This window comes from Zingiber officinale, chromosome 1B (genome assembly GCF_018446385.1).
Source record: "Zingiber officinale cultivar Zhangliang chromosome 1B, Zo_v1.1, whole genome shotgun sequence".
Lineage (NCBI taxonomy): Eukaryota > Viridiplantae > Streptophyta > Magnoliopsida > Zingiberales > Zingiberaceae > Zingiber > Zingiber officinale.
This window is the reverse complement of record NC_055986.1, coordinates 24,975,074-24,992,348: the sequence shown is the minus strand read 5'-3', so window position 1 is coordinate 24,992,348 and position 17,275 is coordinate 24,975,074. Positions and strand designations below refer to the sequence as shown.

Here is a 17,275-nt window from a genome sequence, read left to right as displayed (position 1 = left end):
ATATCATCTGCCGATTCGGCATCCCCCGCCGACTCGTCTCCGACAATGGGCGACAATTCACGGGAAAGTTGCTCGAAAATTGGTGCAAAAGCTATGGCATCGAGCAACACTTTACGTCCGTGGCGTATCCCTAAAGTAACGGTCAAGCCGAAGTAGCCAATCGGGAAATTCTTCGCATTTTGCGCGCTCGGCTCGACCATTTGGGAGGAAGCTGGGTGGATGAAGTGTCAGGCGTCCTATGGGCCATCCGAACGACCCCGAAGGAAGGAACGGGTGTCACGCCGTTCCATCTGGTGTACGGCGGTGAAGCGATCATTCCTGTCGAAGTCGGCGTCGAGTCCGTCCGAATCCAGAATTATGGTGATGATAACGACGAGCGAAGAAACATGGAGCTGGATCTGGTCGAAGAAGAGCGAGCCAAGGCGTCCGTCCGGCTGATGGCGTACTGACAACGGATGAAGCAAAATTACAACCGGCGCGTAATTCCCCGATCGTTCCAGGTGGGTAACCTTGTCTGGAAGAAAGTAAAGCCGGTCGGCGACGTCGGCAAGCTGGAAGCTCCTTGGGCGGGACCCTTCAAAATCATCGAAAAGCTCCGCTCGGGCGCTTATTATTTGGAGGATGAAGACGGTCGGCGGCTAGATCGACCATGGAGCGCGAATCATCTCCAGCCGTATCGAGCTGGGTGAGAGGTGCGCTGATGTAACTTTATATATGTTTTGGTCGCCTATGTCCTTTTAATGCAGGAAGCAAAAATAATTAAGGAATGGCAAATAGCTTCGCCGAGCGGCAGCGTCAAAATTAGCCTTTAAAGGTCGTCGAGCTCCGACGTTAAAAATCGAGAGACGAGTCGGCATCTATAAACCCTCCGAGCGGAAGACCGTCGAGCTCCGAGATTAAAAATTGAGAGACGAGCCGGCGTCTATAAACCCTCCGAGCGGAAGACCGTCGAGCTCCGACGTTAAAAATCGAGAGACGAGCCGGCGTCTATAAACCCTCCGAGCGGAAGACCGTCGAGCTCCGACGTTAAAAATCGAGAGACGGGCGGGCGCCTATAAACCCGCCAAGCGGAAGAACGTCGAGCTCCAATGTTAAAATTGAGAGACGAGCCGGCTTTATAAACCCTCCGGCGGAAGACCGCCGAGCTCGACGTTAAAAATCGAGAGCGGATCGGGCGTCTATAAACCCTCCGAGTGAAGACCGCCGAGCTCCGACGTTAAAAATCGAGAGACGAGCCGACGTCTATAAACCCTCCGAGCGGAAGACCGTCGAGCTCCGACGTTAAAAATCAAGAGACGAGCTGGCGTCTATAAACCCTCCGAGCGGAAGACCGTCGAGCTCCGACGTTAAAAATCGAGAGACGAGCCGGCGTCTATAAACCCTCCGAGCGGAAGACCGTCGAGCTCCGACGTTAAAAATTGAGAGACGAGCCGGCGTCTATAAACCCTCCGAGCGGAAGACCGTCGAGCTCCGACGTTAAAAATCGAGAGACGAGCCGGCGTCTATAAACCCTCCGAGCGGAAGACCGTCGAGCTCCGACGTTAAAAATCGAGAGACGAGCCGGCGTCTATAAATCATCCGAGCGGAAGGCCGTCGAGCTCCGACGTTAAAAATCGAGAGACGAGTCGGCGTCTATAAACCCTCCGAGCGGAAGACCGTCGAGCTCCGACGTTAAAAATCGAGAGACGAGCCGGCGTCTATAAATCCGCCGGCCGGAAGACCGTCGAGCTCCGACGTTAAATATCGAGAGATGAGCCGGCGTCTATAAACCCTCCGAGCGGATGAGGCCAATAAAAAGGACTGCAAGTGTCCAAGAAACTCGTCGTCAATATTGTTTGACCGTCTCTACGTTCCGCTCGGCTCAGGACCCAAAAGTACTTCATCGGGATATAGCGAGCGATCCCTGCTATCAAAGCGGAATATTACATATTAGCCGAGCGGAAGGGTCACACCAAATACTTCGTAAAAATCCCTTTCGGATGCTAGAGGTGTGATAATAGATGGGCGGACAACACATATTAGCTAGCCAAAGGGGCAAAGTACGCGGAAGGAAAGCATTGCATTAAAAATAAAACTTTAGGCCGAGCGGCCTACGTACAAAAAAAGATCATTTTTTGGCCTAGCGGCCTAACTACATATAAGGACGTCTACTCGATGTAATCATAAAGGTCCTTGGGGATGTTGTCCAAGAGCGCCACTTGATCGCCGGCCGGAATAGTAGTGGGCTCCGGAAGAAGACCCTTAGACTTCAGATACGTGGTGGTGGCGGTCAGAGCCAAGTCGAAGGCTGTGTACATCCGCTCGCAGATTTTCTCCGAGAATTCAGGCGAGCGGATGTAGCTCTGTCTTAGGGCAGTGACCCGACTTGGCTCGGCCTCTTGATATTCTTTGAGGGCCGCTTGGGAGGCAGTAAGGGAATCCTTCAGATTTTGAAGCTTGTCCGCGTCGGCCAAGCGGCCCGCCTTCTCTCTATCAAGCTGCTCCATAAGCTCCTTTACCTTCTGCTCCAGGCCTCAAGCCTCCACGTTCTTCTTCTCCAAGTCAGAAATGACCGTGTTTTTTCGAGTGGTGGCCAAGGTTATTTTTGTGTCGAGCGACTTGACTTGTTGCTCGGACTCGGCCAAGGCATGGGCCTGATCGGCCTTCTTTTTCTGCTCGGCCGCCAGCAAATCTTGAGCTTTCTTCAGCTCCTTTTGCAGCTCAGAATAGGAGGGGCCTTTAGAGCCGGACGGACCGACGGTCGCCTTCAGTTGCCTTAGTTCTTCATCTACCAAGGCCAGGCGGTTGGAGACAGCAATCTCTTCCACCCATCTCTGACAAAAGAAATAAGAAGTTGTTATTGGTCGATCGGAAGGAATGCATACAAAACTCGGGAGAAAATAAACTTACCCCCGTGGCCTGCTGCATATGGCTATTGGCCAAATTTCGGAGGGGGATGAGCGCGACGCGTGCCCGAGCGTCGGCCCACATCTCAGCTAGTGGGCCCTTCAAAGTGATGGTATGCTCGGGCGTTGTCGGTTGGTCGGCCTCTGGCAGCAGTTCTTCAATTGGAAGATGAAGAGTGACTCGTATTGTGCGGCCATGACCTGGGGTCGTCCGACCGGCATCCGGAAGAGGATCAGAGGTCGGCGCCGAAAACTGAGAGTGGATGGTTGAACGTCTGACTGGTTGAGGGGGCGGAAGGGTGCTGACCGAAATAGCCTCAATAGGGGCCTCCGACTCGTCCCATTCCAAAGGAGTCCGATCGGACGAAATGGCTTCGATCTACGGAGCCTTTCCGCGAGCACTTGCAGTGGCTCGGGCGGAGGGTTGAACAGCAGATGTGGCTGAGCGGACGGGAGTCTCCACTCGGCGCCTTTTCGAGTGAGGCTGCTCTTCTTCTGGAGCTAAGCCGTCATCCCGGGCGGAGGGCTCTTGGCTGAGGGTTGCCCCAGCCGCTGGCTCTGGGAGAGAAGCCTGAGCGGCCGACTCCCCAGCATGTGTCCCGCTCTCTTCTTCGTGCGAGCCGACCGGCTGGATGCCGAGCGCCTCCATCTCCTTTGCTGCCGTGGCTTCGAGCGCCGCCGCCTTTCTCTTCAGAATGTCGGCCATTACCGATTCCATGACGATGCCCGCTGCAAAGGAAAGGAGAAAAATCAGTTAGCAATCAAAGCAAACGTCCAAGTAAAATTCATACCAAAGCCGCTCGGAAGGGGAGTCCGCATGGGACTCAGGCCGAAGATGTACATCCCTCCTTCGTGAAGAAGCTTATTGATGTCAAGCCGCAGACCGGCTAGCATATTTGCAGCATGAAGGTAGTCTGGTCGTGTCTTGAACTTCTTCAGCTCAGGAGTGGGGGGTAGGTCGACCTGCCACTTGGTCCGGAAACTGGCATAATCGGGCATACGAATATAGAAAAAATACTCTTCCAATGTTTATTGGAAGAAGGTAGTTTATTAAAGAAGACTAAGCCGGGCCGAGCTTGGAACATGAAGGTGCCCAGCTCGGACTGCTTGGGGTAATAGAAATAATTAAAGACCTCCGGTCGGAGGGGGATGTTGTGGATTTTGAACAAAACAACAACCCCGCAGAGAAGGCGAAAAGTGTTGGGTACTAGACTGCCGAGCGGAACACCAAAAAAGTTACAAACATCTATAATGAAAGGATGTACAGGGAAACGCAGACCAGCAGTAAACTGGTCACGGAAGACACAGAAAACTCCGCGCGGCGGCCTGTGTGGCCGAGCGGAGGGACCGGCCAAAAGAAGTTCAAAATCATCAGGGATTTCAAAATTGTCTGTCAGAACTTCAAAGTCACGCTGGTCGAATCGGGACTGCATGGTAGTGTACCATGGGCCGAGGGATTGGTCTTCAGGATGAGAAGAACTAGCCATGATCCGAGCGGGAAAAATAAAAAAGGCAGAAAGGTAGAAGAAAGACGGCAGCAAGCGGAAGGAGTACCCTGGAAGCGAAAACTGGGGAAAGAAATGCAAAGAAAGCACCGGAAACGAGAAAGAAAAAAGAATCTTACAGGAAAAAGGAGGATCGAGGGAAGAACACCGGGGATCGACGGAAGCCGGAGAACACGATCGCCGGAGCTCTAGAACGCGAAGAATAACCGGGGGCACGCGAAAGAAGGAGTGAGGCAACGGAGGAGAAAATGAAGATTTTATAGGGTGGAGGCCGGGCGGCCTCCCCCGTTGGATCCAGGTCACTGGAATCAAAGCGCGCATCACGCCGTTCATTTCGAACCGCTTCGATCCCATCAAAGCACCACGCCGCCACCTCCGTACGATGACGACAGTGCACCACGTGGCATTCAGCCATTCGAAGCATTTAATGAGCGCATGCTCAGCCTTAATGTCGAAGATTGGCGCAGATTACGAGGAGATTCAAGGAATGTTGCTGATGACTACAAGGGCATGCCTGCGGTCGGCCGAGCGGAGGATAATGGTACGAAGGCACCGCTCGGGTATATTCGCAGTCCAGTCAGTCGGACTAATCGCCTCCTTCAACTAGACTTGTAGGGGAGGCCAGTGATCCGGCGGTAAGAACAGGGGACTCCCGTTCTGGGGAGTCAACGCCACGTGGAAGTCAAAGGGCTAGGTGGCCGACCGGATAAGGGTGGGTCGACCGCCCGGACGGCCCACCGGTGTCTAAATGATGGCAAAAGGTGCCCCGGCTGGAGTCGGGGTTCCGACGCTCGCTGAACAGGATCATAGGGCCGAGCGGATGACACGCTCGAGCGAAGACATAAGGTAGCATACTGCGAACAGTCCCCACATAGCACATTATCGAGAATCTCCCAAGCATACTAGTGCATATGGAGGGCCAGACGTGATGTGAGTGCCGGCCGGCCGGACGCCCCGGCATGGAGTAGGGAGAGAAGGACAAGGAATATCTTCTGACAGCTGTCATGCTCTAGGAGTAGGCCGTACTCCAAACCTTATGACAGGGGGTTCCGCTGTCCCATCGAAGACGTGCTTGGACTGTAGCAGTATGTGGTCAGGTAAGCTCACTGACAAGCCTTTACTGGGGTATGGGCTGAGGACACGTGTACACCTCGGTATGTGTGCACCCGCTTCTCCACAGCCCTATATAAAGGCTCTCATCCTTCGCCAGAGGTATGCATTCTACGATTCTTGGAGCCACTTTCTTGTTGAGCTTTGCCTGACTTGAGCGTCGGAGGGTCGTCGCCGGGAACCCCTTCCCGGCCCGACTTCTGTGCAGGTTCACCGGAGGTCCGGGCGGATAGTCAGCAGATCTACGTTAGCCGCTTGGAGAGCGTTGCCCAGCGTCCGTTGATTAAGCTTTCGGACAGGATCAAAAAGAAAACAAGAACTTTCATCTTACTTAAGCATATCTAAGCAAATACTCTGTACTGCAAATAATAAGGAAAAGCATAAAAGAAAATTTAAATACTTTCTTACTTGAAGACGGCAAGGATGGTGCTAATGTGTGATGCTGGAGAATAGGAACTGCCAAAGATATGTTTAGTGGCTCCTCCCCGAGTGAGACAACTAGATGAACTTGGTTGATCGGCAACACTTTGTTGCCTGTGAATCCGTAGAGTGGAGTTGTCATGGGTAGCAAATCACTTCGATCGATTTACGGCTCATGAAACGCCTTCTTGAATATGATATTCACCAAGCTCCCTGTGTTAAGAAAAGTTCGATGAATAACGTAGTTAGCGATTACTGCTCGGATGATCAGCGCGTTGTCATGAGATATCTCCACTCCCTCTAGGTCCCTCGGGCTGAAGTTAATCTCGGGTCTTTCGGCCCTCTCCTTGCTGTAGCCAACAGTGTAGATTTTAAGTCGCCGAGCGTGCGACTTTCTCGCTCGGTTGGAATCACCACTGGTTGGCCTTCCGGCGATCATTCCTATTTCTCTCTAAGCGGCATTGCTCCTATTCTCCTCCTCTCGAGCTGAAGGCCTGCTCCGTTCGGCAGGTTGGGTTGTTCCCTCGCTGGGGTTGATGATGACGTGGCTCGGGCGTTGTCCTTTCTTCTTCCCTTCGCCCGGTTGACCGGTGCTTGTGTCTCTGCTCAAGAGATGGTGACCGACGGTGATACCTGTTAGAGTGTATACTGAAAGCCTAAGTTTTTATAAACATTTATTTTGAATAAAGAATCACATTTGGTCAAATTATCTACATTTATTTGTAGTTGTTCAATTAATTTATATTGTAGATAACATAGTATGTGGTGTCACATACAGAAGATAATGTTATCAGTACCTTATAAATTATAAACAGTAGCTCACGACCAAAATGGAAAGGAACAAACCATTGGAAGGTCGTAGTGTAATTAGGTATTAGTTTATCTTAACTATATAATTACACTAGTACACTTAGAGTGTATTGAGTAGGACCATCAGAGGTCATTTCTTTTATACTGACTTTATAAAGGAACAAAGACCTCAGTTATTATGGAAGTGTGTGCTCTTAATCCTAATATAATAACAAACACATATATTTGATATTTATTTCTTTAATTTATCAATGGGTGAGATTTAGCTTGATAAATCAATAAGCCCGATAAGTTGGGAAATGATATCACTTATAGTGTGTGTTGTTGATTATAGAAGGAAACTGTATCCTAGTGATCTAGGTTGATAATGTCCCCAAGAAGAGCTCATAAGGATTGTCATGTTAAACCCTGCAGGTGGACTTAGTCCGACATGACGATAAGGTTGAGTGGTACTATTCTTGGACTAAGATATTAATTAAATGAGTTGTCAGTAACTCACTTAATTAGTGGACATTCGACATCTTAAACACGGGGAGATTAACACACTCATAATAAGAAGGAGCCCAAAAATGTAATTTGGGATTGGTGCGGTAATTCAATAATAGTTCTCTAGTGGAATGAATTATTATTGATAAAATTAAGTTGCGTGTTCGGGGCGAACACGGGATGCTTAAATTTATCCGGAGACCAAAACCAATTCCTCCTCTCGATCCCTATCGTAGCCTCTTATTTATAGAGTACTATACCCACCTATACCCACCTTCATACCCATGTTATAAGGGGCCGGCCAAGCTAGCTTGAGGACCAAGCTAGGGCCGGCCAAACCTTGGTCCATGGGTGGCCGGCCCTAGCTTGAACCCAAGCTTAGGTGGCCGGCCCTATTAAATTAGAAAAGAATTTTAATTTTAAAATTTTCTTATGTGGAAGATATAATTTATTGGAGAGATTAAAAATTAAAATATCTCTTTTATAAGTCTCTACAAAGGATTAAAGAAAGAGATTAAATCTCTTTCCTTATTTGTAGATTGGAAGGATATTTTATTTTTATTCTTTGTAAATTATTCACATGTTGAAAAATTAAAATTATAGAAATTTCTTTTTATCAACCATGAAGAGATTTTAAAGGGAAATTTTATTTTTTAAAATTTCCGAAGACAAATAAGGAATTTTAATTGTTGATTGTAAATTGCCTTGTTTGCTCACCATGGTGTGGCCGGCCATATACACTAAGAAAAGGTTTTTAATTTTAATTAATTAAAATTTTCCTTTTCAATGGCAATAGAGTTACGGAAGTTTTTATTAAATTTTCCTTATTTGCCAAGGCTAAAGGATTATAAAAGAGGGGGGTTGGGGAGCCTTCAAGGTGAACAACCTCTATTATTTTCTCCCTCTTTTCTTCCTTGGTGTGGCCGGCTCTTCCCTTTCTCTTCTCTCCATCCTTGTGGCCGAAACTCTCTTCTCTCTTGGAGATCAAGTGGTGGCCGGATTCTAGCTTAGAGAAGAAGGAGAGAAAGCTTGCATCCCTTGGAGCATTGGTGGTGTTTTCTCTTCATCCTTGGAGGTGCTCTTGTTTTGGCCGAATCTTGCAAGGAGGAGAAGAAGGTGCTTTGGTGGTTTCTCATCTCGGAAGATCGTTGCCCACACAACGTCTGAGGTTAGAAGAGGAATACGGTAGAAGACCTAGAGGTTTTTGTTTGCAAAAGAAAAGGTATACTAGTATTTAATTTCCGCATCATACTAGTTTTATTTCTTTGTAAAAATACTAAATACAAAAGGCATGCGATTCTAGTATTTCGAATTAGTTTTCGATGTTGTGCTCTTTTATTTTTCTTTTCCTTGTGATTTGATTGTTCTTTTTGGTTGACCTAAAGTTATTTAACGAAATTAAATATTAGCTTTCCTTAAAAGGATTTGTCTAGGCGGTGGTGGTTGTTCCCATATCCAAAAAGGCCACGTGCCTCGCCATACAGTCCTGGAAGCCAATTTTGGAAATTAATATTTAATGGAATTAATAACCTAGGTGATTTGGATCGAACGTGTTAAGTTCCGCAGGAGATCCAAGTCTAAACCTAAAAGAACAAATAAATTAGACTTTGGATCAAACGTGTTAAGTTCCGCAGGCGATCCAAGTTTAATTTAAAAGAACACATGATAGCTAGGAAAAGGTTCAGACATTTGTACAAAATTTTTGTACAGTGGAACCATTAGGTTTTCCGAGTAGCAACCAACAATACCCCCTCGGGGCTAGTCTAATGGCTATTAGCGTCAGATCGTAGCAGTCCCGGGTATTGTGCATCGTCGACTGATAGAATAAACAAAACATTGGCGTCCATATTTTGCTCTTTGTAGCCTTTGGACGATCGGCTGTCACATGTTGCACGGCATGCGTCCTTGGCTCATGGTGTGGCTAGACTCCTCCTGATCGAAGCCCCTTAGGGGGTTGATGGTTGCTTTGTTGTCGCCATTCAGACGCTTCTACGGGCTCGGCGGACGTCTCCCTCCTCCTCGCCGCATGGGCTTCTTCCAAGTTGATGTATTCGGTGGCCTTCTTTTGCAGGTGGCCGAAGTCCCTCAGCGACTTTCGGATGAGCAATCGGAAGAACTCCCCTTCGGTGAGCCCCTGGGTGAAGGTGTTCACTAACACGTTTGAGGAGACCGTTGGGATATCCATGGTCACCTGATTGAAGCGTTTGATGTAGGCCCTCAATGCTTCTCTCGACCCTTACTTCAGTGAGAACAAATTCACACTCATCTTCTAGTGGCGGTGGCTGCTGACGAAGTAGTGAAGGAATGTCGTCCGGAAGTCCTTGAAGCTATGGATTGATCCATCAGCAATCTTTTGAACCATTGTTGTGCTGACCCGGAGAGAGTAGTGAGGAAGACCCGACATTTAACTCCATCGGTGTATTAATGAAGTGTGGTCGCATTGTCAAATTTGGCCAAGTGATCGTCTGGGTCGGTGGTTCCGTTGTGTTCTCCAATCGCCAACGGAGTGTAGTGCTTTGGTAGAGGGTCATTCAGAATCCCCTCCGAAAACTGTTGATTGATCCGCTCAGGCGAATCATCCTCCCTAGGTGCCTTCCCTTTCCTTACATCCCGAACGAGCGCATCGTCTGAGGAAAACTCCCGGTTCTTATCCGCTCGGCCTCGTTCCTCCGATGGAGTCCTAAACAATGCTCGGTGGAAAGGAATAAGCACATTGGGCATTTCCCCATATGTGCCAGCCGACTTCCTACTATTACCCCGAGCGGATACTCAGTCCGCTCGGTCATCGTGTTCTTCTGGTCGACCAGCGACTGATGCTGAGGGCTCCTGCGCTTGGCGTTCCGTTAATGCCTATTATTGTTGCTACTCTACTATCTTGGCTGCTCGGGCTTATACCATCATGTCGAGCTCCTCTTGCGTCAGTATCACCGTCGTAAATCATCCAACATCTTCCATCTTCTCTTTTGGATGAAGGTTGTGTTCCCACAGACGGCGCTAAAATGATCCTGTCCGAATGCTGGAAGGTGGAAAGCTAGGGATGCGGCGGATTCGCAGACTGACTGTAGACCTCGCTCCAATCTATAAACACAAGTAATGTCGGTGCTAGACTAGGGAAGGGATCCCTGGCGTTGGCCATCCGACGCTCAAGCCAATCATCGAAATATGGAGAAAAGCGGAGCAACTGTAGAACTATGCGCAAACAGTAGATAATGTGTACCTCCGTCGATGATGACCCCCTTTTATATAGAGCCCTGGTGGGTGACGTGCGCGCTTCTCAAGGCATGGTCACACTCTCCAATGTGTCCCATGAAAGGACTTGTCAGGAAAGTATCTCTGACACCATACCTTAACAGGGTATGTATATCCCTGATAAGATAGTAGAAGCTTCCGCCGTACGATCCGTCTGTCGACTATGTCTTGTGTCAGCGACACTACCTCCCAAAAGGATATCGAGAGATACTACAGTGGTCCCGTTGCTGAGCCGAGCGGGGTAGCTGCTCAGCCGGGACATCGGTTCATTCGCGGCCAGGTCCCGCTGCTTGGCCAAGCGGGGTAGCCGCTCGGCAAGGAGCCCTCCACTCTGTCGACCTTAGTTGTTATTCCGTGCGATGGTTGTGTAGGACATGTCTTCCCCCGTTCGGATAAGCTAGCTGGTCCCCGCCGACATCCTGCTACTCCATATTGAGCATCGGCTATCTTACGTATCACCTGAGCTGGACGGGTGGTCTACTCGGATCTATCTCCCACTGGTTGGATCCTGACTGTCATGATCGACCGTTGCAATTGTCTTCCGTTCAGCCCTTGATCCTTGGGCGTTGACCATCTTGACTTTGACCTCCATCCTGACCGTTAACTCAGTATCAAGTAGGTCTCTCTCTGCATCAAAAATTTAGGAGTTAAGTTATATTATTAAATATAATTTTAAAAATAATAAATTTTTAAGATGCTTACAAGATGTGTTAGGTAAAAGATGCAGGATAATAAAATTCTTTCGATATATAGTCGATCTATTGGACACCCATGGTGCATATCCATGGTGGACGCGCACGATGGACGCCCAACAGACGATGGCCGTATATATATATTTCTGAGAAATATTTCACGGTAATTTAAAAAAATTACAATATATTAATTATTATTTTATACATTTTTCTGGTGGACTCAAGGATGTCAACATCTTTGGATCCAATTATAAGGCTTCCTTCTTTTTCCATCATGAAAACTAACTCTTCATTATTATTCTTTTAGATGGCAGACAAGTGAACGAGGATGTATCATATTACAGGCCATCAAGCAGAGTCGGATTGGGTGCCTATAATATATTACTGTAAGCATTTTCTACCATTTTTTTTCATAAAATTTTTATTTTCAGAATCAAGGGATATTCGATTTCTTTCACGTCTTTTCAAAGTCAAGATCTGTACAGAATGTTAAATGTATTCTACTTCAGGAAATCTAATCTATTTATATCTATATTTGGATATATTTTATCAAAAAATGCATTTAGATTATAAATTGATGAAAAATTACTATACTTAATTTTATATTCTTTTCATTCTAGTTCTCAATTATTTGTCTATTTTCTTTCCTCCTTTTTATACATTAATTTCTTTTCTCTTCTCTCTTTACAATGCACGCCTCTTTTTTCTCTTTCTTTTCATCTTTTTTCTCTCTCTTGAGAAGATATGCATGCATTGAATACATAATATGAATATAATATAATTTCATATCATGCTCACGAGATTAAAGTTTAACGTTTGTTTTTCGATAACATTTTAACATCTTCAGAGAAGTTAAAATATTTAATCATTTTAATATCGTTGGATTCCTTGCAGTCTCAAAAATTTGTAAGACCTGAAATGAATCTAATCCAAGATCTCTAATTCCATCAATAAATTTTGATCAAATCGGTCCAATCTGACTCTATTTGGCATGCATAAAAAGAAATTATATGCATAAGAAAAAGAGAAAAAAATAGATAAATGATTGAAGGATAGAACAAAATTGAATGATAAATATCAAAATATAATATATCTTTTTATCAATTTATAAATTTAAATACGCCTTTCGATTAAATTACTGATATTTGGACTCCCCAATGAAACATGTAACGAAAGTTACACCCGATTCGAGCTTATCTACTCTATAAACCTTAAGCTCAACACGAACCTCTTTGATTGAGATTTGGTTTTCTACGAATGTTTGGCTTATCTATCAAGCATCCCTTTGCAGACCAGTTTTTATTTCTCAAGCCAGAGAAACAAAACAACAAAAGAGCAACGGAGCTCAACAAACACACTAATTTGAAAGAGAGGTGTGCCAGGTCCGATTTCAATTAAAGAAGGTGCATGCAGCAGCAGCAGCAGCAGAGCAGCAGCAGCAATCAATCGAGTGGATCCCATGCATCTGGTTTCGGCTTTAAGGCTCCTAAGCTTTTTAGCAACCCACAGCAGGGTCGCAACGCATGTGGTGCTGAATCCCAAACGCGAAAGGTGTCCTACGCTTGCTTGGCTTTTGCCAGTTGAGTCTTCCTTTGATTCTTGGAGCAGCGAATGGTTGTTGGGGCGTCAAGATTGGACAGTAATTGGTAACAAAGTAAAGCGATCTGTGCGCCATCAATGTAGGAGCAGCAGCGAGGTAGAGGCAGAGGCATGTGGAGACGGGGTTTTGGCAAGATCCATTCGAAATCTAGCTGTAGTTGCATTGTTTGAGCTTGAAATGTAGGGAGAGCTGCAGTTCAAGGGCCCGCCTGTTCGCTCCCCATCTGTTTGAGAGAATTACCCACCGTAAATTTTTGACCTCACTTGGATTCGTTTGTACTTGTTATAATCCGGAGGAACAGAAGGATCACGTCTTCCTATTTCTTTCTCTGTCAACTTTCATAAAAGTACTTTACTAGCAACGCTAGTACGTTCGTTGGGAAGAGAGAAGGCTAAATCCCAGATTTAGATCGAGGGGAATCTGCAACACTCCCTCATGCAAAGACAAGTACTCGATTTAACAACTCTGTTTTAACTTTTACTGCACTTTGCCCTTGTCGCTCGCCCTCGATCAATTAATTAAAAGCTCAAAAAACACTTGCTCGCGCGCGCACGTACAGTGTTACACGGCCGCTGGTGTCGCGCGGCACCGCCGCTTTCATTTACCACGATGCATGGTGGCTTTGCAGGTGAGGAGCCCAAAGCCACTGCTTTTTGGAGGCTGGAGAACAGTTGACAGATGACCCGATAAGTTTTTTGCGGGATGATGAGCAACAAAGATGGATGCTGACAGCTTGGCCTACTCCAACCGCCTCTGTTTACGATAAAGATGGGAATGGATGGATCTTTGTTGGAAAACAAACAATAATTATCTTCGGATTAAGAAATTGAGCAAATCAGCATCATAATGAAAAGGGGGATTTATATTCAGAGAAGCGAGTGGGGCAGGACGCGCGAAGGGTCATTATCAGGAATCCACAAACGGAGAAGCCAACAATGGTGGGGTGATGCACGAACAGTATAACTGTTGTCTCTGATGACCATTCCTCGCCATATAATAAAAACCAACACCATCTTTTGTTTATTTGGAATCCACACCTCTGCTCTGCTTTGCTTCCCTCCTCGCTCGCTCTCGTCCTCACTTGCCCTGCAAGTTGGCAGAACACGGAGGGGAAGGAAATCAAGTGGCGACTGCTCCACTGCGCCGCACGTGGGTCAGGTGACCCTGGTGCATGCTCCTCGCGTCGCATGCATGCATGATTAGGTTTGACGTAACGACGACCCATGGAGTCAACAAGAGGATCGCCCTATAAATATTCTCGGAGCTCAACAGTCACGACACGAAAAGAGAGGGCATTGGATCACGCAACCCTCTTAGACTTCTCCGCGGTTTGTTGTACCAAAGGCGGAGGTTTGTGGGAGTAAAATAAGTAATTTGGTGGGCGTAGTATGATTATTCTAATGGAGGAGAGGATAAAGTTGGGTTGGGATTTGAAAGGGTGTGTGTAGTTTATAAATTATAATGTAGAGGGGAAGTGGGGCAACCTGGAGTTGACTGGCAGATGAGTTTTTCTACTGGTGGTATTGGATTATTGCATGTCTATCATGGGTACTAGACTGCTTCATTAACTGGAGGACAGAATGCAAAGGTTTTTTCTTTTGGAAAGGAAATTTCTTTAAAAGAAGAGGGCGTTTGTATTGGGATGAGCTGTCATCAGCATTAGATGCTTTATCTGACGCCCACCTGCAATGTCCGACTGCTGCTATTGCTATTGCTATTGTTATTGCCATCGCTGCCGCTGCTGCTGTCTATTTTACCTGAAGAGCAGTGAGCAAGCAGTAGCGCGGTAATTGGTAATGTCGCAAACTATGCAAAAATTAAGCAGAGATTAAAGGAGCTAGGGGAAACAGACGAGTCTCATGCTTCTCCTAATCATGAGGAGCCTGGTCAGAGAGTAATTTGGATGGGGGATTAGCGGCATATATGGTGGGAATTAATGCGCGCAGGGAGGGATTGGAAACTTGGAAAGGTTGAATTCAGTTGGTGCTAACGTTCTATAAGTTTTTAACTGTTTGTTTTGTAACCCAGGACCAGTAGCGGGATAGGCAATGATCTATTTGTAGCATTCCCTCCGAGACCCCACGAGCGGGCTACTCTACCCTACTGCTGCTTTCTCAGGTCCCCAAGCAGCGGCAAAGAAAGAGCGAGACCGAGCGCAGGAGTCGGAGTGTGTGTGTGTGGAAGAGAAAGAGAAAGGATCAGAAGGGGGAGGAGGAGGAGGGAGCCAGAAATAAAACATAAGAAAAAAAAAGTCAGGAAAGAAAAGAGAGGGGAGGAAGAAAAGGGAAAAGCTGCGGGAATTAGGGTTCGGAGATTAAACCTACTCAACCTCCTCCCATCTCCCTTTCATTCCTTTGTGCTAGCTGTACTTTATTATAATTTGCTTCTCGGTCATTCTCAATCCTCTATCCGTCTCGCGCTCTCCCTTTCTCTCTCTCTCTCTCTCTTTCTTGCTTGATTTCTTTCGCTCTATCACGCATAGAGACGACGACAACAGTCAATGAGAGGAGAGCCCCACGAAGACTCCGCTGTCGCGCCGAAAACCCTAACTAGGTGCGTGATTTCTCTCTCTTTCTCTATTTCTCACCTTCCTTTCCTTAATTTACCTTAATTTCCTTTCGTTAGTTTTAATTTTGGAACTTTTTATACATCAAAATATAATTAGAAATATGTGTACGCAAAGAAAAGGAAATTGAAAAGCTATGAATTGGTGTCGATTTGTTTGGAAGATTAGAAAACGCGTGAAAGGAAGGAGAAAGCATGGACCAGGGCGAAAATAATCGACATGGAGGAAGAGGATCGAGAAGGGTTCAGACAAATAGCAACAGCAGCAGCGGAACCAACAGCAGCCGAAGCACCTCGGATCAGCACCACCTGCAGCTCCCGGCCGCGCAGCATCGGCACCGCTCACCCTTCGGCGACGGCCAATACCGGCAGCAAGGGAACACCAGCGGACCGGCGTCGTTGGAGCTGGTCCCCATCGAGAGCCAGTCGGGCCCCGCCGGACCGGGAGCTTACTTCATGGGCTCCATCATCCACCACCGCGGCAGCAGCGGCGGGGTAGACGCGTCCCTTGCTATCTCCACAGTCGCTAAGCCCGACCCGTCTGCGGCTCACGCTGGCGCTTCCTCCTCAGGCGCTGGTTCAGGCGGAGCGCCCAAGAAGCTCGCCGTCGCTGCTCCAGCCCCAGCCAAGCGCTCCTCGAAGGACCGGCACACCAAAGTCGACGGCCGAGGGCGACGGATCCGCATGCCGGCGATCTGCGCTGCGCGGGTGTTCCAGCTAACACGGGAGCTCGGACACAAGACTGATGGAGAGACCATAGAGTGGCTGCTGCAACAGGCCGAACCGGCTATCATCGCTGCTACGGGCACTGGTACCATCCCGGCCAACTTCTCCACCCTCAACATCTCCCTTCGGAGCAGCAGCTCCTCCCTCTCCGCCCCGGCCTCCAAGTCCGTCCCTCTCTCTTTCCACGCCATCGCCCTCGCCCACCACCACGCAGATTACGACCACCAGGGCATGGCCTCCGCCGACCCCGCTGGCATATCACATGCCGCTGCAATGCTCGGCTTCCACCAGCAGCACCAGCTCCTCTCCGATCAGATCGGAGAGGGGATACAAGGCGGAGGCGGCACAGCCACCGACTCCACCGACACTTATTTGAGGAAACGCTTCAGAGAGGACCTCTTCAAAGATGAGCACCAGCATGGCGCTTCACAACACCAAGAAGGGAGCGGAGGGACAGCAGCCCTCTCATCTCCGTCGTCACCCTCCAAGTCCCTGCGGTCAGCCGGCGGACTCCAATTGCAGCAACGGTCACATCAACAAGAAGTGGCCAATGTCGGCACAGGCTTCTCAACGCGGCCGCCCAGCGTCCTCCCCGCGACAGCAATGTGGGCAGTTGCCCCAAGCACCGGATCCGGGGGTGCATTCTGGATGCTCCCTACTCCCGCATTAGCAGCTGCGGCCTCAACTGCAGCCCCATCGGAACCGTCCATATGGGCCTTCCCGGCCATGGCCGGGCAGTACCGCGCCGGGGCCGGCAGCGGGAGCACCATCCAAGCGCCACTCCAATTCATGTCGCGGATAAACTTACCCGGCTCCTCCGACTTCCAAGGTGGCCGTGCTCTTCCGCTGGGATCCATGGTTCTGCAACAACATCCCACCGCGACGGCACAACATCTGGGACTCGGCACCGCAGAGACTAATCTAGGAATGCTGGCAGCTCTCAATGCATACAACAGAGGCGGCGGCAGCCTGAGCATTAATTCTGAGCACCACCAACAGGCAATGGATCACCACCACCACCACCACCACTCCCAGCAGCAAGGCGAAGACAGTGGAAAAGGCCACCAAACTAGCTCACAGTAGCAAGGGAAGTAGAAATATTTACAGTGTGTTTTTAATTAATTGGGTGCACGCAATTACAATGCAGAGCTTGGAGTACAACAATGGAGATTAGTACGTTCCTTTTCTCCTTCTTTATTTCACCCACTTCTTCTTCTTCTTCTTCTC

At 48.0% G+C, this 17,275-nt stretch overlaps 1 protein-coding gene across 2 annotated transcripts; it reads left to right on the top strand.

The window, feature by feature from the left end:
• The first annotated feature begins 13,789 nt into the window (after window positions 1-13,789).
• LOC122053174 (transcription factor TCP8-like) lies at window positions 13,790-17,275 on the top strand. 2 transcript variants are annotated; one of them, XM_042615104.1, is made up of 2 exons: window positions 13,790-15,310; window positions 15,487-17,275. In XM_042615104.1, the coding sequence occupies exon 2, from the start codon at window positions 15,518-15,520 to the stop codon at window positions 17,129-17,131; it is 1,614 nt and encodes a 537-aa protein (XP_042471038.1). In that variant the 5' UTR covers window positions 13,790-15,310; window positions 15,487-15,517; the 3' UTR covers window positions 17,132-17,275. The 2 variants fall into 2 exon arrangements, with proteins under 2 accessions (XP_042471038.1, XP_042471044.1); XM_042615110.1 differs by having other exon boundaries at window positions 13,793-15,310; window positions 15,492-17,275.